The sequence below is a fragment of the Canis aureus genome, chromosome 5 (assembly GCF_053574225.1).
Source record: "Canis aureus isolate CA01 chromosome 5, VMU_Caureus_v.1.0, whole genome shotgun sequence".
Taxonomy (NCBI): domain Eukaryota; kingdom Metazoa; phylum Chordata; class Mammalia; order Carnivora; family Canidae; genus Canis; species Canis aureus.
In genome coordinates, this window is record NC_135615.1 from 79,654,734 (window position 1) to 79,679,324 (window position 24,591).

Genomic DNA, 24,591 nt, shown 5'->3' on the forward strand with positions numbered 1-24,591 from the left:
CTATGCCCGTCCAAATGTTGCTTCCTCCACCAAACTTCCCATGATTTCCCTCTGACTTTACAGCCCTCCTAGCAGTACTCCTACATGGTGTGTGTGTGTGTGTGTGTGTGTGTGTGTGTGTGTGTGTGTTTCCTCCTTCACTCCTGGAAACTTGGAGGATACCTCTATGCCCAGAAATAAGAACCCCTGGACCATGCAGGTTCAGTAAATGTTGGATGGACTCCTGGATGGGTGAATACAAACAGAGTACCTTGGGGGACTACTAAGTCCCTCTGACACAGGCAGGTTCAGACAAGTTTCTCCAAGCCGGGAAAGTGTTCCTTCTGCCAAGCCAGAACCTATGAAGTGGCAGGACTGGTCTCGGCCCCTTACAAACAAACAAGTTCTAAATCTTGATCCTTTACAACCAGACAGGTCCTCAGTCGCTGAGTCACCACGATCTGAGCGCCCACTTTGTCCAGCGACCCAGCCGGAACGCACACTGGTGCAGAGCATCTATGACAAATTTTTATCATTATCTCAGGGCACACATACTTTCCGTGCATTGGAGGTAATGGCTTGTGGGGTGTCTAGTAAATGGGAGACTGTAAACCTAGGCTTCCAACCCAACTTTCTCCTAGGCCACCATGAAGTTACCAAAAAGGGACACAACAGCCACTTTCCCCTTATGTTATCTCGATCTTTGGCATCATATTGTCATTCACCCCAAGTAAGCACTGCTGGAGCCTGAAGGAAAATGTAGTCGTACTCTGTTCATCCCCTGCTTGGTCTGAGAATGCTTCTCGGCCCTCGCAGCCTCATCCTGTCTCACAGACAGGACCATACAGGTCACCTGGGCCCCGGCAGGAAGCCCCCTGACCACTGCCCAACCTAGCAGGGTGCCCTGGCCCCCAGGGAATCGCTGCAGGGATGGAACTGAGGCCATGGGAGGTTTCCAGCTGAGGGAGCTCTGAAACTGGGACATCACTTTGGTTCCAGTAGGATCTTACAGGAAGATCACCCATTGGGTTATCAGGGTCCAAAACCCAGGCCTTGTGGGCTCAGGAATTGGACAGGATTCACACATCCAGGGATCCTTCAGTTGTGGACAGAGGTGAAAATCACACAAGGACACTGACCGAGGAGAAACGTCCTCACCAATAGCCACATCTTTCATCCAGGTGGTACTGGATACCTTCTGGTACTGTGGAGCCAATTCAAAGGCTGCTTGGGGACTATAAAATTAGAACAAGAGAGAGTGGGAGTCCCAAGGCCAAAATCCCAAGCATCCCACAAGCCGCAGTGAGACCGCACACCGGCCTGGACCTTGTGACCGGCCAGAGCCCTTGTGTGGGCTGGGCCCTGGGAGCACAAAGAACACCCCACCGGCTGGTTTTCTGCGGCTGCCCTTCTCGCTGCCCTGTCCCCTTCTGAGGACCTCTCCCAGGTGTCTGCACTCTGCTCACAGCTGTCTATGTGTGGCTGGAGGGCTGTGCCTCCTCCTAGAATGGGGTCAAACCAACCCTGAGTTCTAGGAAAACTTCCAGGCGGCAACTGACAGACAGCTGCTCCACATCTAGACAACTCCAAATTCTCAGAGATGTTCCTAGTATCAGCAGAAATCTTCGGTGTTCCGTCTCGAGGGCGCCTCTACCAGCGAGCCTGGTGGCAGCGCTCAGCTGTACCAAAGCTCCTCGGCTCCTCCACGCCAGGTGAGACCCCTCATGGCCACACCCTCCCGTCTCCCACACAAGGCCTCTAAAAAGACCACTTCCTGACATGCTCTCTCAGGCTCATGCACTCGAATGGCAGTCACACTGGCAAAAACAATGTGAAGCTTTGTCTTTAAACTAGAATTTATTGGTATACAAAACTCCATTTCATAGATAAAGTGGCACATCTTTGCAGCTTCTATTGCACCAAGTATGGAAGATTAAAAACACAAAAAAAAGAAACATTTGGTTTTGAAAACACTGCAAATAGCCAAGTACAGTACTTTGGTAAATAAAAAATAAAATGGTTCAGATGAACACAATCTGTGAAAGAAACAACTGAGAGGAAATGAACTATGGACGTCAGACAATGGTCACATTTCTCCCCGTCGAGCTCCAGCAATAAGGCAAGACTTGCTAAGTCTATGGATCGTGACCCCACGGAGGTCTTAAATATCTCCAGACTGAAGCTAGAACAAGCATAGTGCAATTAGAAAAAAGAGAAGGTTCCTGAGCCTGCAAAGGCCCGTGCTCTCCACAGACACACCTGCCCTCCTGCACAAGGGGTTCACGCCCACCTGTACTCCTATGTCCACAAGAGGAACACGCGGGGCTCAAGTCTAACTCCCGGCTCCTCCCTTCCTTCTCACTGAGCTCGGTGCTCCTGGAGGTTGCTGGAAGGGTGGCAGGGGAGGCCAAGGGCCCTTCCCGCCATGGAAAATGAACAAGGAGAGTGAGAAGATGTGGGCAGCCCACCAACCTTCTTCAGGTTTTGGTCAAGGGACCTGCCAGGGGATCAAACTGCAGGCTGAGGCTTCTGGCTGAGTTCTAATGACGGTCCCAGACGGCTGGTCACGGTGACCTGGGAGCTGCTGACATGCACAGGGGCGGAGGCGGACCTCAGATGTTTCGTCCAGGGGTCATCGCCCTGCCTGACGACCAGCACAGTGAGTGGCAGCAGTTCTGTGGCACGGGCCTGCCCTGCTGAAAATAAAGCCACTGTACAGAAGTTCATGCTTTTACCGAAACATTCTTTGTGATGGCAGCCCCTTCTCCAGCAGCTTTGCAAGGATGCTAACCGTTTTAACCAAGCCAGAAAGTACTCCTAACCAGGAGAGAGACTAGGAAGCTTAGAAGATGTGTCTAAGGGCCTGAGGTCACCGGGAGTGAAACCCGGGGCCGGGGCAGGGCAGGGCAGCCCGCAGGCCCAGCTCCTCACCGTGGGCTGGTCCCTGGGGTGCAGGCGGAGTGCCCCATGCCGTGCAAGCACTTTGTGACTGGGGTCACCACTTCCACTTCACACCAGTCACTCATGCCCCCTCTAATAGGGGACAGCGGGAGATGTCCCTCAACACGCCACCTAGAAGATCTTTGCTTCAACATCAGCGGAAAAATACAATTTGCTTTAGAGTCAGGAAAACACACCTTGTAAAAAAAAGTGCCATTGTTAAATCACCTCAGAACAACAGCCAGAAGGCCCCAGAGATTTAGCAGTGCCTGTTCTGAAAGCAGAGGTGAACGAACGGTGACTAGTGAAGACGACCCAACAGGAAAACAGCAGCAGACTCTGAATCTAGGCATTTGCTACAGACATACAGAGCCTTGAGGTAAAAAGGTGAAGAGCCACGTGTCTGCCCAAAATGGGGGTCAGAGAGGGTCCCAGAGGTGACCCATGGAGAGCAAGAGCTCCATTTTCATCCCTTCACTCAGGGTGACCGGTCGTCAGCATGGACTAGAAATGCCAGTTTCCAGTGACCGACCGCATGCTCGAGCTGACCACTTCAGAGGTAAACTGACAGCATTCTATGTTGACCTGGTAAAACCCAGGCAGAGTCTAGAGTTTCTCAGAATGAGAGAAATTGCACACTGACAACAGGGCCTCACCACCAGGACGGTGCAGTGCCCAAGTCCATCAGATGCCCACCTACTCAACATGCAAGCGGCCCTCCCCCACGTCGCACACCCCTGCCCCCAGGACCGCATCACTTCACTCTGTACACCCCCGGGAGCCAGGACAGCACGCTATCCATGACTTGTTCGAAGGTTCCCGGGATGCCCACTCGAGCCGCCCCTCAGGGGAGACCCCAATTCACCAGCCCTCGGGATCAAAATAGATTTGCAAGTGTTTGCAGAGGTTATAAAAGAAACTACAGATGACAACCTCAGCCGATGTTCAAGATCCTTCTCTCTGCCACAATCCCTCCACCGGGCTCTGCTCCTAAAAAATGTGTGCACACTACTAAAAAACTAAATATATATATGTGTTCTCTCTCTCTACTATCTCCCGATGGCAACTGTGTTATTTAGAAGGTTCTACGTTGTTTTACTACATCTACCTCTCTAATACAAAGCTGTTGCCACTAAAATTTTATTTATTTTGACCTTTAAAAAATCTTGTTTTAAAATCCATAAAACCTTTATATACAGTTTATAAGACTACTAAGCAGCTACAGACCACAGCCCCATCCCCTTTCTCCTGACCTCACAAAAAGCTACCGAGACAATTCCATGTAACATAAACCTCTAATGGTCATGACACAGCACAGAAGCACCTCCTAACAGGTAGTGCACGTAAGACTACGGTACGGACACTAGTCACTGACAGTAGTCATCCCAGAACCACACACACTGGACCTCTGTGCTAGCTGCCAATAAAGTAATTTCCAAGTGTCTACAAGGCAACTAAGTATATGTCTCCCATCTAACTCATACTTCAGTGAGACAGAGGCAGTGAAATCTAAATTCACACCCTTAAGCAGAAGAGATCATGAAGTTGGGTACACGTATCCCATTCCTAATAATTATCATATTAAATGCAGACCAATTTTAACTGGAAAACTATGAAATGATAATAAGAGAAAATTACCGAAGCCATATGATTAGTTTTTAAAACCACTATTATTTTACCTCAGAAATGTTGAACTCTATTATCAGAATTTGCTCATTTGTTAATAAATGTGCCCAATATTCTGTAATAACTTTTTAGCAGCTTCTAGTTAAACTTTAAATCCCAACAGGCCCAAGACCACCTTAATCAACCACTTAAATAAAGCAAGTCTACTGCTCCTGACAAGGGGTACCCCTATGCTATTTTGGACTCCAAATTCTGCTGAGTTTCTGGCACACAATCCTGACCTACCCAAGAGGATCTGGTCACCTGCACTCTCACGCTACCAGACAGACAAGAAAGAGTATCTGCTCAGGAAAGATCGGCCACAGTCAGGAAAGTGTCCAGAGGAGAAAGCCAAGAGAACGATCAACCTCGAGCCCTAGATCTCACTCCCTTAGACACAATAAGGCAATGGAGATTCTGCCCCTGCAGGGACTGATTCCTACAGCCTCAGACTCAGGACTCCACAACGTGCAAAGGAAACATACTCTGCACTTTCCAAATCTGCTAACATTACAAAGCACTATACCAGGAAGAAGCCCAAACTGCAATGGCCTGAGAGCAGCTTCAAGAAACCAGAAAAAAGTCACTGAAGTCAACGAACAAAAAATTAAAACACGTCATTAAAACTAAAGAAAGCAAATCATCTGCTGATAAGAGCAATTCAATGAATCCAGGGCCAGCCCAGACAATGATTCACCCATTCTCTCAACACTTCTTTATGCTTCTTCCTTCCCCTTAGAACTGTTATAATTCTGAAATCTGAGATGGAGAAGTAACTAATTTACCTTTTGATTCAGCAGATTTTATTTGTCCAAGTACTGGATCCCCAAAAGGCCAAGACTGTCCATGACTGTCCACTTCATACATTCCAGGTTCAAAGTCCACACCCACTGATCAGTCTTAGGACTGACTTCTCTCCAACTCCCAAATCCGTGTTAGAATTGTGGAGTCACACAGCCTCTGCCCTGGTGGTCTAACCTAAGTCGCTGACAACTGCTAGAGTGCACAAGACTTTTTCCAACATCAAAATCCCAGATAGGGCTGGAACAGAAAGAAAGAAATGCAGCATTTTATGGGATTCCATTTTCACAACAGTAAGAAAACTGAGCAACAGGTCAAACTACTTCTCTGAAGGCATTTAAGTCTCGAACAGCAAGGAAGAAAACACAATTACTTAAAACATGAACCTGAAAAGCCTTAGATATTCCTCTGCCCCTACAGCATCAAGTAACTCTTTAGACACTCCCTGTACAAAGATTCAGGAATCTCTTCATTTCTCCCTTTACGACTAGAGGTTCTGCTCTCACACGATCAGAATTACATCATAAGCAGTAACATACTACCTTCTCTGTGTCAAGAAACCAGTACCAAAATCTCAACAACACTACCGATTTTCCAGCAAAGTCCAGGCCTAATTAACAGTCGTCAGGCATATTTATCATATGGCTTGAGCACAGGCAAACCTCACAGCACCTGCATCCCATCTGAAATAGCATCAGAATCAGGATGGAGAAAAACGTAGGTGTTGAATTTCCACTCTGACTACAGGCCACAACCCCCATATCCTATTATTTTGGGAAAAATACTTCCTGAATTAATTTCTGATTAACTTGAATTCGTAGAAAATTAAATCTAAACATGTTCCTGAGTTGGAGACCGTTTATAAACTATCCTGTATGTGAATATCTGCTTGAAAGTCAAAGAGAAACAAAGGAAACTTGACATTCTGAATTTCTAGCAATTAATCTAAACTACTTCGTGAACAATTACAGCAAAACTCACCCCAAGTGTTACAGAAAAATCCAAGGGTCACTGAACTGATTTTCAGGACAAATAAAACCACACTTAAAAGGTTTTGCCTGAACTATCCAACCCTAGAACTCAATATTTTAATTACAGAACATGAATGGCTTCAGTGAACTTTCATAAAATAAAACACATCACTAACAAAAGTCTGAGCAAAACAGAGGCAGCTTGAAGTAGACTAACTCAGTGTGTGAGCTTGAGTGTGAGTTTTGTGGGTTGTGTGTCTTTGGGGAGAGGACGGCCTCACTGGAGAGCCTAGTACATAGAGCTCCATTTTCCACTGGCTTCGTGCAGCTCCCAAAAGGCCAGAGAGTCAGATGTTGAGAGCAGCAAAGGTCTTCACCAAGGTGACCTGCGTGTTGGCCTCCGCTTCACTGCGGCTGCTGTCCCTATGGCCACTCCGGCTCTCCAGGGCTTTGTGGCGGTGCCTCTCCTCCTGTCGCTTCTTTTTCTCCAGGCGCTGCTGCTCCCGCCTCTGTTTGTTGGTGACCTGGAAAAGAAAGCTGCGGGGTGAGCTATTGGCACAGGGGACTCAGATGCCGCCTGCTGAAGGGAGCTGCAGGGCTAATGGTTACCAGGGGCACAGACTGCCTCTCAGCAAGAACAGAGAAAAGCCACCTAACAGACCAGAAGTGGTGATTTCCCACCATGGCTCAAATTTACACTTACGTTTCTATCCCCTTGCTGAGCTAGTAAATGAAATCAATTCATTCTCCTCATAATCCAATACACAATGACCTGAGAAACATTAACCCTGGTTCTGCAAGAGATAATGCTCCAACATGCCACAGGACACCTTTCTCTACATAATTTAATGCCCCAGGTAATCCTAACAAAATCCTCAGAAGCTTATTGCATCTTTACCTCTGCCTGTGGCTTTTTACATTATGCTGCATGTTGGGCTTAGAACTGCTTGGTGAAAGTCTTTAAAATGAATTCCAAAGTCAGTAAAAAGAATGGTGTCATATACCTACTTGCAGGAGTCAGGGGCAGGGAGGGAGACAGATAACCCTTCTGGGAACCATCTGACAATTTACCAAAAAGCCTTAAAAAGATTCAAATATCCATACCCTTTAATTTGTCCATTCCTCTTCTGGGACTCTAGCCACAAAAAAAAAAATAGTAACAACAATGCAAAATACAAAGATTCATACACAAAGTTTCTCAATGGAGATTACTTATGGGGATTGTGTAACAGATTAACACCGAAGCACCCAGACACACAGTGACACTGAGCAGGAAAGGGAGGCTGTGTGTGTGTACATAGAGGAGGATTTCAGGGCATAGTTCTATTCAGCACCGCACATAGCAAAACAGACAAGCAAGGACCTCCTTCTGCTTCTTGACATCCCCATATGCACTCTCGTATTTTTTTCTACAGTAACTTCTTCTTAGAACTCAGGAAAAAAAGAGGCACTAATATGAGCTCCAAGTTCCCCACCACTGCCAGTGAATTACAGCAGCCCACCTTTCATACCTTTGGGAGCTGGTTTTTATTTGCTTTGTTTTCTTCACTAGGGCTGGCCCGCTCCTTATTGTTTTCAGTTCTGCCTTCATTTACACCCTGATTTCCAAAGAGTCTGGTGCCACTGCCACCCTCCTCCCATAAAGGGCCACATTGCTTCAGAACTCGGCCGCCGGACTCAAGGTTCTCCTCTGTATCTTCCAAAGAAAGGTATTTAATTAAAATTGAGAATGTAACAACACACACTGTTAAGTGACTCCAATATCACCTGTCATGTGGAGAACAAGTTTCCTTGAAGCAAAACTCTAACACCCAGACCATACAGTAGGGAACCTAGTGGGGAAATAACCAGTAGTATCTGGAAGATAAATTTAAAAATAACCTGCTGACCAGCCTAATCATCAGCTTCCCACCTACAGAGTGTTTTTATTAAACTATTTTTTAACATGTATTTTTAGGAGGAAATCCTTCATTTGCACCTAAAGCCCAGAAAGGAAACAGGCTTCAAACCTGTACTGCTCAAAACAGCAGCTACCAGCCACAGTGGCCATTTAAGTTAAAATTAATTAGTTAAATGATATTTAAACTTTAGTTCCTTACTCACTGAGCCACACATGTCCAATACACACTATACTGAATGACAGAGACACTAGACAGTGGTGTTTTACTGTCACAAAAACCGAGTCCCTGACAGCTTTCTAAGAAAGCACAGCAGAAATATAAAGAGGATAATAAAATACTCAAACACACAGGAAACTATAATGCCAGGAACAGTATCTGACACATACTGGCAATATGTATTTTGTATGTGGCAATACTGTACCATTTTAATAAGTAACTTGTAAAAACAGTTAAGACTCTACATCTTTTTTCCCATCTCCTGAGGCACAGAATTTAACCCAATTCAAGTAAAAAAAAATCCGGGATGCCTGGGTGGCTCAGGGGTTGAGCGTCTGCCTTTGGCTCAGGGTCTGATCCTGGGATCCAGGTTCGAGTCCCATATCAGGCTCCTTGCAGGAGGCCTGCTCCCTCTGCCTGTGTGTGTGTCATGAATAAATAAATAAAAATCTTAAAAAAAAAAAAAGTTTAAAAAAATCTTGATTTATCACCAGCTGATAGATGCTAGTATCTAAATATTTCCATTAGAAAAATAAGTTATTTCTCTCTCTATTCTATTTCAGTTATCATTTTGGTTTTCTAAGGGATTTTTCTTTTGAAAAGAATAAAGTCTTCCCTGACACTCTCCATCCCTCCAAGACTGGTTAGGTGGCCTATCCATCCATTTCCCCAGTTCCCTATACCCCCAACTCCAGTAGGTATTATTATACCAGTTTATTATCTCCCCTCTGCCCCCCTCAACTCCAGATTATCTTCTCCTTAAGGCAGGGCTAGGATCTCATACAACATGCCCACATGCAGAAAGTGATAAATGACAGTGTAATCACTACCTATGCCTTGATTAAAAACAAATGTTTGGAAAATCACCAATACAACCATTTTGAAAGCTTATAAATATCAATCATGGACTTACTATTTCTTTTCCCCTGGTTCATCTGAAGCATGGCAATTATTGCAGATTCAATATTATAATTTTCAGCTTCCAGGTTCTGGACTATCAAATTAAAATCCTATCCAAGAAACAAAGGAACACTTCAAGACTGGGTATACTCTTCTACCTGCCTCTACGTCAACAGCCTGATACACAAGAAGAGGTAACAGTGAGAACTGAGGCATAGTTTCAAGACCTTTTCCATTTAGAAAATGTCTTAATTTTCAATAAGGCTGGTCATCTGAAATAACTAACCATTTAATATAAATGAATTCCTTTACAAGACTGCACTTTTACTAGGGTAAATGTTTAGCTAGTCAGGAAAAAAAATTAAAAATAAAAAAATAAACCCCACATACTTCCTTAGGATTTTGAGCAGCACTGGGTAAAGTCTAACAAACAAGAGATAAATGAATAAACAGCTCTCATTTAAGTCTTCTAATCAAACCACAGACATCATGAACCTATTCTGGCCCATTGGGTGTGAGCAGCTAGACTGGTACTATGAAACTGGCAGGTAAACTAGGGATAGCAATAGTTGTTCATCCACTGTCATTACTACAGGACAGAAATACTCACTGAACAACCAGTTGCATTGCAAACTTTCTGGACAGCATCTTCTACTTCATCTCTCAGGTCATCTTCAAAGTCAATGCCCTTCGTCTTGATCTTTTCCCTTTTATTGGATTCATCTTGATGAAGCATCTGAAACTAAAGGAAATATAAAGAGTAATAATCATGGAACATACAAATTATGTTCAGCATCTTCAACACAAGAAGACATTCAAATTTCAAAATTATTCTAATATATATTTATGTGGAAAAGATTCCAGGAACAATCTTAAGGACTAGTAATGACTAGGCTAAATTTCATCCAGACATGGAGATTCCAAAACCACAACAGAAGTATGAAAAAGAAAGAATCAAGAAATAGGATAAACTGTAAGAATAGCATTAGCATTCCTATGTAGTTCCTAGATACCAACATTCTGCAATGACCACTGACTTGAAGCAGCACACATTTGTGTCAGCTGATTTCTAGAGCTGGGAGCTTAGTAACAGAAGCTCACCCAGTGACTTCTGCAGCAAGACAAGATGTCTTGAAGAAGCATTCATACATCTCTCATCTGGGTCCCTAGGCCCTACCTGACTATCAGCAAGCTTCAGTGTGCTGAAGCTCCTGTCCCAGCTGGACAGTCTCAGGTGAGTATGACTCATCTAACCTCACCCGACGTCATCTAACCACATGCATACCACCACATGCAAGGGAACCTGGCCATCCAAATTCTAAAAACACAAAGAACAGTTCACATGGTATCCATAAGGCCTTTCCCAACCTAAGCTTATTAAGAATAGCTAAAATCATCCTTCTGGGGCTGATCAGCCACCTTCTCCCTTCCTTTCCCACTAACATGGGTAGATGGAAAATAGGCAAGGACAAATTCCTATTCATTTGCATGCAAAAGTATAAGCGGAATCCAGCAGTGTACAGTCCATTCCTTACAATCAAAGCCATCCATTATAAAATTATACCCAAACAACCTGGCCATGTGTATCAAGTCTTTAAAATTTATCCAAAGGAAATAATGTCAAATCATGTCAACTATAGAAAGGATTCATGTAAAAGTGCTCACCACAGCGCTTCTAATAGTGGTGAATACCTGCAAACAACCTGAGGATTTCACGGTGTGTGGATGGTTAAATAACCATGGAAAATCCACACAATGATGCTTCATTTCCATTAAAGTAAGGAGCTCAATAAACATTTTCACTACCATTATTATTTAACAATGTTTTGGAGGTAACAGCCGATGCAACTGGCCCTCCTGGCCCCCAAAAAACAAAAGTATGAAACTGAAAAGGAAGAAGAAAGATTACCATTATTTGTAGATGATATAATTCTACACCTAAAAAAAAAAAAAAAAAAACAAGAGAATCAACCAAAAACCTACCACAAACAAAAAGGATTCTGGCAAATCATATACAAGAATCTAGTATACAAAATATATAAAGAACTCTCATAATGGAACAACAAAAGCACAAATACCACAATTAAAACATGGGCAAAAGACTTGAACAGACATTTCTCCAAAGACATACAAATGGCCAACAAACACATGAAAAGATGTTCAACATCATTAGTCATTAAAGAAATGCAAATCAAAACCATGAGATTACACTTCATACCTAGTAGGATACCCATAATTTTAAAAAGATGGAAGGAAAAAATACCAAGTGTTGGTAAGAGTGTGAAGAAAGTGGAACCCTGAATACAGTGCTGGTGGCAATGTCAGATGGCACAGCTACTATGGAAAACAATGTGGCAGTTCCTCAAGAAGTTAATAAACACATGACCTAGCAATTCTACTCCTGGGTACGTATCCAGAAGACTGAAGAAAGGGACCTTAATACTACACCCAAATATTCATAACTGCACTATTCACAAGAGCCTAAAGTGGAAATGACCCAAATGCTTATCAAGAGATGAAAGGATGATGGAATGGACTCTATCTACACTATGGAATAGGATTCACTCTTAGAACGGAATGAAATACGGACACCTGCTTCAACATGGACGACCCTTGAAAACATGATGCTAAGTGACATAAGCTAGTCACAAAAGCTCACATACTATATGATCCCATTTATGGAAAATATCCAGAACTGGCAAATCCACACAGACATAAAGCAGACTGGTGGCAGCTCAGGGAGAAAAGGAATGGGGAGTGACTGCTTTATTGGCACATGGTTTCCTACTGGGTAAGGAAAATGTTCTGGAACTGGGTGGAGGAAGGAGCTGCACAGCTTTGTGGGTGTACGCAGTGACACTACATCGTACATTTTAAAATTATGTGGGTGGCACCTGGGTGGCTCAGTCAATTAAAGGTCTGACTTTTGATCTCAGGTCTTGATCTCAGGCTCCTGAGTTCAAGCCCTGCAATGGGCTCTATGCTGAGCATGGAGCCTACTTAAATATACATATTTAATTAATTTATTTATATTTAATTTAATTTATATATATATATAGTTAATTTTATGTTACATGAATTTTACCTGAATTTATTTTTTTTTAAAGATTTTATTTACTTATTCATGAGACACACAGAGAGAGGCAGAGAGACAGACAGAGGGAGAAACAGGCTCTATGCAGGGAGCCCGATGTGGGACTCAATTCCAGGACTCCAGGATCACGCTCTGGGCCAAAGGCAGGTGCTAAACCGCTGAGCCACCCAGGCATCCCAGTTTTACCTGAATTAAAAAAAAAAAAAAAGAATTCTGCAGGATAGCTGGGCGTGCACAAAATTAACATTTTATTAACTCTCATATACACAAATGATAAGCAGCTAGGAAATAAAAAGGAAAGATTCTTTCCTTACAATAGAAACAAAAACACAAAACACCTAAGAACAAACTCTGCAAAAAATGGGCAAGATCCATAGGAAGCAAATGCTCCTCAGATCACCAAAAAAGTCAATTAAACAAAACAAAACAAAAAAGGCTTATCAGTCTCTTGGCTAGGAAGATTCAACATCATAAAGATGTCACTTTTTCCTTAAGTTAATCTATCCATTTAATGAGATCCCAATAAAAACAAAATCAAGAGGACTTCCTTTTAACTTGACAACCTTATTCTAATATCTATACATAACACACAAGAAAAGGAAGAATATGCAGGAAATTATAAAGAAAGAAAAGTAATGATAAGTGAAAAATTCTACCAGATTTTTTTTCAAGATTTCACTTCTTTGAGACACACACACACACACACACACACACACAGAGGGAGAAGCAAATTCCCAGCCGAACAGGGAGCCCGATGCGGGGAGCCTGACATGGGACTCGATCCCAGGATCCAGATCACCACCTGAGCTGAAGGCAGATGCTTAACTAACTGAGCCACCAGGTGTAAATCTCTATCAGATTTTAAAATATGCTCTTAATCAAAACAACAAACACATTAACACATGAACAGAGAAACCAGTGAAATAGAACCAACATCTAGAAATAGACCCAACTACATATGGGAATTTTATATGCAAAAAAAGTGGTATTTTAAATCAGTGGAGAAGATATGTAATAATTAAATGGCTTGGATACAACTAGGTAAGTAACCACAAGGAAAAATATAAAGTTGGATCCATACACTCACATACTTATGGGAATATAAATTCCAAAGAGGTACAAGATACATAATTTTCTTTGAAAAAAACAAAACCACAAAAGTGGTTTTTTCTTTGAAAAAAAACAAAACCGCATAAACTATAGGAGAATTCTTTTTAACCTCAGAGTATGAAAGACCTTCCTAATTATGACCCAAAACTCAGAAGACATATGTAAAAAAATAAATAAATAAAATAAAATAAAATAAATAAAATTTAAAAACCTGATATTTACCCTCATAAAAACCTAAAACACCACAGCAAAGATTGTTGGAGAAGGAATAAAAAGACAAATGGACAGACTGCAAAAAAATATTGGCAGATCCTACCACAGACAGGGCTTAATATGTAAAGGCTCCTGAAAAATCACTTAAAAAAACAAACAAGGGCAGCCCCAGTGGCTTAGCAGTTTAGCACCACCTTCAGCCCAGGGCGTGGTCCTGGAGACCTGGGATCCAGTCCCAAGTTGTGCTCCTTGCATGGAGCCTGCTTCTTCCTCTGCCTGTGTGTGTCTCTGTCTCTCTATCTCTATCTCTCTGTCATGAATGAATGAATGAATAAAAGAAATCTTTAAAAAAAAGGGGGTAAAGAAAATGAACACAGCTCACAAAGAAAGGAAATACAAATAGGTTGTAAACCCAGGAAAAGATGCATACACTCACTAATAAGAAAACCACAAATTAAAACCGTTAAGGAAACGATCTTTCCACAGCACTGACAAAGGTTGGAAAATGTGGCGCCACGCTGCACCAGCAAAGATGCAGGAAGAGATGTGTGACAAGAGTGGGAGTGCAAACCGGTAAAGCCTCCACAGACAGCAGTTTGGCAATACCTGTCACAATTATAGATGCACATGTCCTTTGATGCAGGAAGGACTTTCTAGGAATCCATCCCACAGGCCCACTCACACAAGTGTGAGAACATGTGTATATATAAGGGCACCACATGTTGTTTCTAAAAGCAAAAGCATGAAAATGGCCTCAAAGTTCATCAGGGAGACTGGTCAAACACATTATAACACTACGTAGCCTTACAGACCGCCATGAGCAAAACTCCAGGCTAGGAGCAATGTGAAAGGCACAGTACACAAGAGTGCATGCAGGATGCTACAACCGGGGGCAGGCAGTGTGTAAAGACAGCAAAAGTGGAATACACATGCAGACACGCACACATTGGCTCGAGATGGGAAGTATCCCCAGGAGATTTTATGGCATGCTGATAATACTGGTTGCATTCAGGCAGGGGAACAAGGTTGGAAGAGCAATTTCATTTTATTTTTGAAATTATAAAGAAAGTTTATAATAAAGTTAGAAGAGGCTCATGAAATCATGTTAGCTGAACACAGCAGGAAACACAGCTACATAAGAATCAAACGATAACAAAAACTGCGGTTGACTCTGTGTAATTTTTATTTTCTCCCCTTTTTCTGTGCTTTCTGAACTTCAGATATGAAGCATGGATTAATTTTAAAACACAGAAGTAATTTCAGAATTTTATATAAATTCTATTCATGCAATCAGTCATCAGCTATTCGGAAGAGCAAAAGAATGACAATTTTATCTATCATTGAGGTTAATAAAAGTATTTTCAAAATCAAGCCTACAGATTCTTAAAGACAACTTTCCCTAAAAATATCACTGGTTTGGGGGCACCTGGGCAGCTCAGCAACTCTTGCTTTTGGCGCATGCTATGATCTCAGGGTCGTGGGATCAAGCCCTGCATAGGGCTCCACACTCAGCGGGGTATTGGTTTTAGATTCTTTCCCTCCTGCTCCCTCTGCCCTTTCCCCCACTCACACATGAGCTCATGCTCTCTAATAAATAAATAAAATCTTTAAAAAAAAAATCACTAGTTTTTAGCTCCAGGGCATACAGCTCTTGACCTGGTTCCTCCAGGACTGAAAAGGGAAGAAAATAGGGGCCTCACTCACATCAGTCTGGAGGTGTGCGGGGGCTTCCGAGTTGTCATTGAGCCTCCGAACGCTGTCATAGTGCTCTCCGCACCGATATGCAATATGTAACTCCCGCACACTGCTTTTCTCCGTGCCACGAATCTGCAGGCAAAAGAAGGGAAGACAGATGCCAGCGAGGATCTAGACAGTGTCAACTGAGGGAGGGAAATGCCCCCTGAGTTGTCCGGGAAGCCCAGTCAGCAGGCTCTATGAAGACACGAATTCAGGATAGGCCTGGATGTGCCAGAGGGCTGGGCCAGAAGAACAGGTATTAGACAAGCATCTGCTACGAGATTTGGTGCTACACACCTGGACTCTGGGCCCTGTTTTTAGCCTCTGATTTAATTTGTGGGGAAAAAAATAAAGACTTTCTCTTAAAAAAAAAAAAAAATGCTTAGGCAACTTCTGAATTCTTTCTCCCACCCATGTTATGTATGCTTCAATATGCTTAACATGTAACTATACAGAAATTCATCCACATGAAAACACATAGTCAAAAGCTGGGACAGACAGACAAGGAAGTTAAAGAAGCTTATGTTTCAGAGGCATCTGCACCCCTCAGCCCCTCTACACCCAGACCCTTTCTAGGATGGAAGGGCCAGAGGCAGATTTGTTCAGCTTGAATCTCAAACAACTTGCCGCCCTCTTTCAGAAAAAGAATACAAAATTACAAATATTACATTGCTGGAACCCCTCCCAAGACCTTGAAAGGCGACTATAAAAATGGGGGACCTGACACTCATGTTTTACTGGCTTCACAGTAAACCCACTCATCATTAAAACAAAAATGGCATTTTCCATCAACTACATACTAAGAAACATTAACAAGAACAAACTCAAAAATCTCCCACTTATTCCAATTTCAAAACAATATTAGACAGTACTACCACAGTACACAACTCTGAAGGCACTGCTCCCAAGGTAGTCTATGTGAATGGTACCCACGGAGCACAGCCCAACAAGAATGGTGTCCCCTGGAGTCGAGCCGTACAGAAGCCCTAATGGCCAGCCTGGGTTTGCCCCTAAGAAACCACCACCTCCACAGAAACTCTGAAGCAATTCCCAATCTCTGCCTTTAAAAGCCCAGTAACTGTTTCTTTGTTACAGCTCCAAAACATCAGCACCTCCTTCTTGTTTCTACTCAAAGTCCTAGGAAGATACTGCCCTTATAATTCAAACAGTATCTGCTCTAAAGACACAGCAAAAGCCATGGAACAGGCAAGAACCAAGCAAGTCTAGCGGTCAGAACCACAGAAATTTCCTCCAGGTAGAATGCTTAGGTCTCAAAGTACAGAGAGTCTGGTTTTGACACATAATAGAGCGAGTACCATTTACCTCCCAGGAAGAGTACTAGAAAAGGAAAACTAGAATCAATTAGAAAACTAGTTGATTAGAATCTTTGAATGACATTATCCCTAAAGCACGCACTTATTTAAATAATAGTACTATATACACATTACGAATAGGGAAAAAAAAAAAAAAAGCCTGAAAAATAGTCACCAAATTGTTAACTGTGATGTTACAGGGAAAGAGATTACAGGGAACTTTTACTTTCTACACTACAGGAGTCTACACTATTCACAGAAGCATATACTCCATGCGTAACCAGGAAACGATGCTTCAGTATCCCCATGTTGCTAGTGCAAGCCTACTCATTATTCATGCAAGAGCTCTTACCCAAAACAGTAGCAACCAATGTAGTTTCAATTCTTAAATTTTAGAAAATGCTTCAATGGGGAGTGGGAAGATGGAGGAGATCCAGTGCACAGTTCCATTGTACAGGAAGTATATTTATTTTAAAAACATATACTTTCAATGTTTTGCAATGCATGAAAAAACACTACAGAAATGTATTTGGGAAAAAAAAATTTAACTATGAAGAAATTATCTTCCACAACTACCTAGATAACCAAAAAACCTTAAACAACAGTTATGGGGGCCCTTAGATGGCTCAGACAGTTAAGCATCCAACTCTTGATTTCAGCTCAGGTTGTGATCTCAGGGTTGTGGGATCGAACCCTGCATTCAGTGCAGAGTCTGTTTGTCCCTCTCCCTCTGCTCCTTCCCCACAGTCTTTCTCTTTCTCTCAAATAATTAAATAAAATCTGTAAAAAAAAAATAATTATCAGTGGAGGGAAAGGCAGGCTGTGGTTACTAAGTTGGCACAGAATATTTCTCTTCAAGAATAGGGTCATTATGCTATATATTCAAATGATCGCGATGACTTCTGCTAAACAATAAAACATTAATGACAAAAAATTGGGACAATGACAAATTGGCTCTAAGAACATCCCTAGAAAGAGAGTATCTCACAAAATATTACAGTGTTCTCTAGTGTCAGTACATCTGACAACACTGCCCCAAAAAACAACACACATACAATCACTGTCTCCCTATATCTTGCACCAACCCACGGAGTATCTAATTTATTCTGTGTAATATAATTTTGTTAAAGGATATTATGATAGGTGCAAAAGACTGTATACTTCCATTTATATGAACATTCTGAAAAGGCAAAACTGTTAAGAGATAAATCATACATTATATTAGTGGTTACAAGAAACTAGGGATGGGGAGAGGGAACTGTGACACAAAGGGGCATGAGGTGACTTTTTGTAGTAGTGGAAATATTATGTGTGTTGACAGCGGTGGTAGTTATGTGACGGACAAAAACACAGAAGTTTATAAGGGTGAATTTTACTATCTGCAAATTGTCTCTATAAACTTTACTTTTAATGAGCAAAGGCTAGAAATAAACAATTTACAAAGGAATATTATATGCAGGTGGTATATTTAAAAATGAGGGAAAAAGGGGCACCTGGGTGGCTCAGTGGTTGAGCATCTGCCTTTGGCTCAGGTCGTGATTCCAGGATCCTGAGATCGAGTCTCACATCAGGGTCTCTGCATAGTGCCTGCTCCTCCCTCTGCGTATGTTTCTGCCTCTGTATCTGTGTCTCTCATGAATAAATCAATAAAATCTTTTTTAAAAAAATGAAAAGTCATCATTGCCTTTATGATAACAGAAATACATAAGTATCTACACATATACATGGATGTGTCTACATATGTGTAGATGTGCTTCAAGTATGTAAGAAACCACTTACATGTGATTTACAAGTGATACATCCCTTCCCGGTTGTGTATGAATGTTTCTAGCTAACAGTATATGTGAATGCCAGGAATGGCATAACTAAAATGTTAACAGTAATAATCTGTGGGCAATGAGACTCCGGGTGATTTTTATTTGCTTTTATGGGCTTTTCTGAATTTTCAAATTTTTCTATGATTAATGTGTTTTAGCTAATTTAAAAGAAAACTTAGAAATGGAAGAATGATGGGAAGAAGGGATGGAGGGCTGATAGAAATCCTACGCACAGTCTTTAGGAGCTGAGCCACAACATGAGAAGCAGTGCTCTGAATGCAAAGATGGAGAGTAGGGGCTGGTAGCCTGCAGAACACTTTCCCCCTGACCTGTGGCCCTCCACACTCCAGAATGCCTGGTTTGATGGACTTTCGGGGGAGATAAGGTTAATTTAGGATACCAAAGGTAAAGAAAGGCAAAAACTGTTGGATGGACCTGTATTTCACGACAGGGGTTAAGGAACCATCCTGAACGTATGTTGTAAAATCTAACTTGCCATAGAGAAACCACTAAAGCCATTCTGTATGGCTAGACAGAGCACAGAAAAAGAGCCTGACATCCAAGGCTGTGAAATAAATTTTGTTATTCAGAACACGCTTTTTAGCAATGCTTACTAAAAGTGCATTTGGTTCTTGTCTCCCTCCACCTAAAATAACAAAACATACACATGGGATAGACGTACCTACAACCAGAATTCGTAGGCATTAATTCTCTAGATTTCCACTGTACTTTTTCACAAAATTATCTAAAGTATTTCCATATTAGGCTCTCTGCCCTCAAATTACCCAGTTAACTGACTTGGGGTGTGTATGTGAATTTTTTTTTTTTTTAATTTTTAATTTAATTTTTAAATTTTTTTTAAGATTTTATTTATTCATGAGACACACAGAGAGAGAGAAGCAGAGACACAGGCAGAGGGAAAAGCAGGCTCCCTGTGGGAGCCCGATACAGGACTCAATCCCAGGACTCTGGGATCATGCCCTGAACCAAAAGCAGATGCTCAACCACTGAGCCACCCAGGAGTCCCTACAGTTTTTATTTAAAGTCAAGTTAGTTAACATAGAGTGTAATATTAGCTTCAAGTGTACAATTTAATGATTCAACACTTCCGTAAGATACCTAGTAGTCACCTCAAGTGCCCTCCTATATCCGCATCACCTTGCTGAATAATACTGCTAACCTTTTAAGGTCTCTGACTTCTACTTCAGACTCCATATTACATAGCACAGGGTTTAATTCCAAGCCCCCAGCAGCCTCCTGGCTGTGGTTAGGCCTGCAGTTCAAGTGACCCTATACAGTTCAATATCACCATCTTAGGACACTCCCAATGCTTATTTGTAAATAAGAGCTTAAGATAAGTCCCTCAGTAGGTGACCTACCTGCCACAAAGGGGCATTAAGTTGATGAATCACCACATTCAACTGATGATTTCTTGCAAAGGCTACGATTGCATCATTGCCAGCAAAGGTGCCAGGCTTTGCCAAACTGGCCACTGCACAGAAATAGGAGAGAGAGAAATGAACTCTTTATAATGGAAAAACCCAAATGTAAACATGCTTTGGTATCTGCTTAGTTCTAAATGATAAGAAATGGAAGGATACATCTGAGAAGTCCATTAGCTTAGTCAGAACTAGGAATTCAGCTGGTTCAACAGTACATCAACTGCTACTCAGAGTACCAATTATTCATAAAGAAAGGAGTCATTTCTTCCTTCATTAAATAGTTACTGACTGCTTCCTATATTCTTAATTCTGTAAGAGACATGGAAACGGGACAATAACCAGAGTAACTTTCAGTTTGCTTGATGAGTGTTATCATGTATTAAATAAGCATGGCCCTATTCACTTCTAGATGATTACTTTTAATCCTCAAAACTCTGAAAGAGACATCATCATGCATACCACCTAATAGATAAGGAAAGCAAGGAACAGAGTAGTTTATAATAGTACCCAAGGTCACAGAGCCAGTACACAGCAGAGCTGAGATTGCATCCCAGGCAGCCTGACTCCAAGACCTGGCTCTTGGCCACTCCATTACGCAGCCAGTCACAGTTTGAGTTCAAGGAGTCTACAACCAACAGGGGACAAACAGCAAGAAAATAGGCACCAGTGATGCATAAGTGCTGCAGGAAAGGGATATACAGTAAAGACCTTAACCTTGCCCAGAGAGGTCAAGCCTTTGTCCCTGGCTCCTGATTAAGAACTCCTAAGCCCTTGAAATTTCCCAAGTGAAAGGATGATGGGCCCCTTGGCCACATTTGACAGTTTATGCAAAGGAGGTAACTCAGAGGGGGCCTCTCTGGCCATGTGATGTTAGGAAAACCTAGGGGATTAGGAGCTAGATACTGAGTGTAACCACTTAGGCAATCAATAATATTAACAACTAATCCATAATGAAACCCCAATAATCCAAACAAGAAGTTTGTGTATGACAATATTCTGTGACTGTGTAACCTGCCTAGACCTACCCCTTGTTAATTTTGATCTGTGTTCTTTCCTTGTAACAAACTATAACTGTGAGTCTAATAGCCATCAGTGAGTTCCAAGTCCTACTAACAAATTATTGAACCTGAGAGTGGTTTTGGGAAACCCCAAATTTGCAGTTGGTATCAGAAGAGACGGAAGTTTTGTGGAACACTGCTCTCAGACCCTGTCACTTGGCTAACTTCAGATCAGGACCACAACCCAGTCTGGTAGTGGGAGAGGGAGGTACGGTAAATCAGACGAGCTTCTCAGCTGAGACAATTGCACTGACACCCAAAGGGCAAGTAGGAGACAGACAGAAGAGTAAGAGATGACATTCAAAGCAGAGAATGAGCTTGAGTGCTGTACAGTACATGGGAACTTGGGACTGCTGAGAGCTGCGGGGGAGTGGGCAGGGAAAGGGGGGAGCAGAACAGAGCGGGAAGCAGCAAGAGACAAGGGTGGGGAAATAAGAAGAGCTGAAGAGTTTGGACTTTATCCTCAGGTCAGTAGGGAGCTGCCAACAGATTTTACATAGGGGAGGGATGTCTTAGATGTACATTTAGATCACCACTCTGGCTGCAACTTGGAAACCAAACTCTAGGGGGTCAAGAGGCGATGGAATCAGTCCAAAACGTATCGAAGAAATCTAGGCAAATGGCCACCGAAGCTGGATATTACGAGGGAGCAATGAAAGAAAAAACATTGAGGTAGAAGTGACAAGACTTAATGAACAATGGGGCAGGAGCAGGGACTTCAAAGAGCTGAATGTGCCAGGGTCTAAAGGAAAGGAAGAATTCTAAACAATACAGCCATATGCCAGGGCATCCAGGCCCTAAAGAGCTAAATGAGCCATTCATTTGTTCACTTTACAAATATCTTCTGAGTGCCTATCATGTGTCAGGCATTAAACATACATTAACTAGAAGAGTAATAATAGTAAGTCTAGGCTTCCACTGACCTGCAAATGGAACATAGAGACTTCACGGTTTCCTTTCATTCTCATTCTGCGATGGCAGTCAGAGCCACCTCTCAGGCTTTTGATGCTCAAATTCTTACAGAGAACCAACCAACCATCAGGCAAACACAGTGGCATTTCAAAAAAACACCTTCCCGCCATACATCTATAGTGACTCTCACACTAGCAACTGCCAGCTTGGGTCCCTTGTCCTGCCACACCCCCAAATCTGCCATGCGACCTCCACCGCAGAGATTCACAGCAGAATTTCCAGTCACAAACTGAAAACTCTCAACATCCATAATGGTATTTTAATTGGACCAATGACACAATTCATTTTATATAGCACTAAACTGCAAAACTTGGCCTATAGACCCACACTTGTAAACAGCTGACCATCTGGTAACCTGGTACCTGCTCAAAAAGTGAGCCAGAGGAACCATTGAGAACAGAACTCAGTGACTGGGTGGGTGGGGTGCTGCTGTGTCCCTTTGCCTCTGGCACCTAAGGAATAAGTCCTTTCCTACTGAGGAATGAGGAAGGCTTTGGGGTCATAGACAGTTTCCTTCCCAAAGGTCTTCCTCCTGTGGCCCTCCATCTTGATAGAGGGTACAAGGATACAGCTACCTAGCCATTCTCCAGAACTTTCAGATTCACCTTTGTCTCCTCTTCCCCCTCCCCTCCTCCCCATCTCCAATGAGGCCTATCAATTACACTGTCAACTGTGTCTTGGTTTGCACCCTACTCGTCACCCCCGGGAGCTGATAGAGACCCTCTTATTCTTTCATCTGGCCAATGTGGAGAGCCTTCTAACTCATCCTCCTTCTCAGTCTCTCTCTGCCCATTCTTTAAAAAAAAAAAAAAAAGATTTTATTTATTTATTCATGAGAGACACAGAGAGAGAGAGAGAAAGAGAGAGAGGCAGAGACACAGGCAGAGAGAGAAGCAGGCTCCATGCAGGGAGCCCGACGTGGGACTCGATCCCGGGTCTCCAGGATCATGCCCTGGGCTGAAGGCGGCGCTAAACCACTGAACCACCCAGGCTGCCCTCTCTGCCCATTCTTGACAGGATTTCCAGAGTTAGTTCTCTAAACACACAATTCTGCCGCTTTTTAATAAGGGTATTATGTGAGCCCTATGATGAAAATGTTAGCTATAGGGCACAAATATATCAACACCTCATTTACTAGATCCTTAAAGTTTTTTTTTTTTAAGGTTTTAATTATTTGAGAGAGAGAGAGAGAGAGAGAGCACACACATGAGCAGGAGGAGAGACAGAAGGAGAAGATACCCTGCTGAGTAGAGAGCCCGATGCAGGGCTCGATCCCAGGACCCTACGATTATGACCTGTGCCAAAGGCAGATGCTAAACCAACTGAGCCACCCAGACGCCCCAATCCTTAAAGTTTAAAAGCTCAAATGTACTAGGGCACCTAGATGGCTCAGTCAGTTAAGTGTCCAACTCTTGATTTCAACTCAGGGTCATGATCTTGGGGTCCTGGGAATAAGCCCCGCGCCAGGCTCTGCATTCAGCAGGGAATCTGCTTGTTCCTCTCTCTCTGCTCATCCATCTTTGTGCTCTTTTTTTCTCTCTCCCTAAAATAAATAAATAAAGATATTTTAAATAGATTTGAGCTAATTTAAATCATTAATTGACTTGCCTCAAAGAAAAGTGGTTGTGTTTGTGTTTCTGATGAGAAATTAAAATGACTATTGCTTTTTCTGATTATAAAAGCAATAAGTGGTCATTTTAAAAATCAGAAAGATATGCAGAAGATCATTTAAAACCATCATATTCCGCCATCCCCAGATGGCTGATATTTATTAGGAATTTAATTGTATTATCTAATTTAGTCTGTACCAAAAACCCTATAAATTAGGTGTTATTATTATCTCCAAGTTAGGTGCTATTACTATCCCCAATTTCATACCAAAGTGAGTGGTTTCTGAAAAATAAGCGGAGCCAAGAATTAACAACCATAAAATGTTAGTACCTATCCACTTTCCCCTTGTGTGTTTCTGTGTACGTATACCTTTCAAAATGAAGATCAGTCTATGTAACATTTTATAGGCTGCTTTTACCCCTCACTGAATAAAGAAGTCCATAAACAGCTTTTCAGGTTAATTAACATCATCATTTTTATTAAGGGTACAGACACCTAAAACTATTGATTCCCAATTGCCTAGCATGCTGCCTATTACAGAGCAAATAAATAGTTGTTGAATAAATGAATGCCATAATTTATGCAATCAAACCCCTGGCTGGGAGGGTGGGGAATGCTGATGGATTTAATTACCCAATGCATTACTCCTGGAGGATCCAGTGTCCCACGGTGAACCTACCATGTTTCTCAAAAGGAATGTCATCTTCTACAAAGGGTTCAAAATCTTCCCGCTGCTTTATCATGTAATCCACTGTCTCTTGTCGGTGCTTGAGATGATTTCGTGAGTGTCCCTCCAACTGATCACCAAGTGCTCTGAATAGGCAATTGCTATCAAAACAAAAATGTTGGTC

At 42.3% G+C, this 24,591-nt stretch overlaps 1 protein-coding gene across 5 annotated transcripts in view; it reads right to left on the minus strand.

Moving 5' to 3' along the window:
* Window positions 1–1,817: 1,817 nt before the first annotated feature.
* Window positions 1,818–24,591, minus strand: part of OTUD3 (OTU deubiquitinase 3) — a 31,260-nt gene continuing 8,486 nt past the window's right edge. For 3 of the 5 annotated variants that reach the window (XM_077899365.1, XM_077899362.1, XM_077899364.1), the window contains exons 2-8: window positions 24,420–24,568; window positions 20,037–20,149; window positions 15,495–15,617; window positions 9,984–10,115; window positions 9,387–9,483; window positions 7,868–8,052; window positions 1,818–6,880 (exon numbers count right to left, since the gene is read on the minus strand). In XM_077899365.1, the coding sequence (XP_077755491.1) occupies window positions 6,704–6,880; window positions 7,868–8,052; window positions 9,387–9,483; window positions 9,984–10,115; window positions 15,495–15,617; window positions 20,037–20,149; window positions 24,420–24,568 (976 nt within the window). In that variant the 3' untranslated portion in view covers window positions 1,818–6,703. The remainder of the gene's footprint in view (window positions 6,881–7,867; window positions 8,053–9,386; window positions 9,484–9,983; window positions 10,116–15,494; window positions 15,618–20,036; window positions 20,150–24,419; window positions 24,569–24,591) is intronic. The other 2 variants (XM_077899363.1, XM_077899366.1) reach the window with 2 other exon arrangements.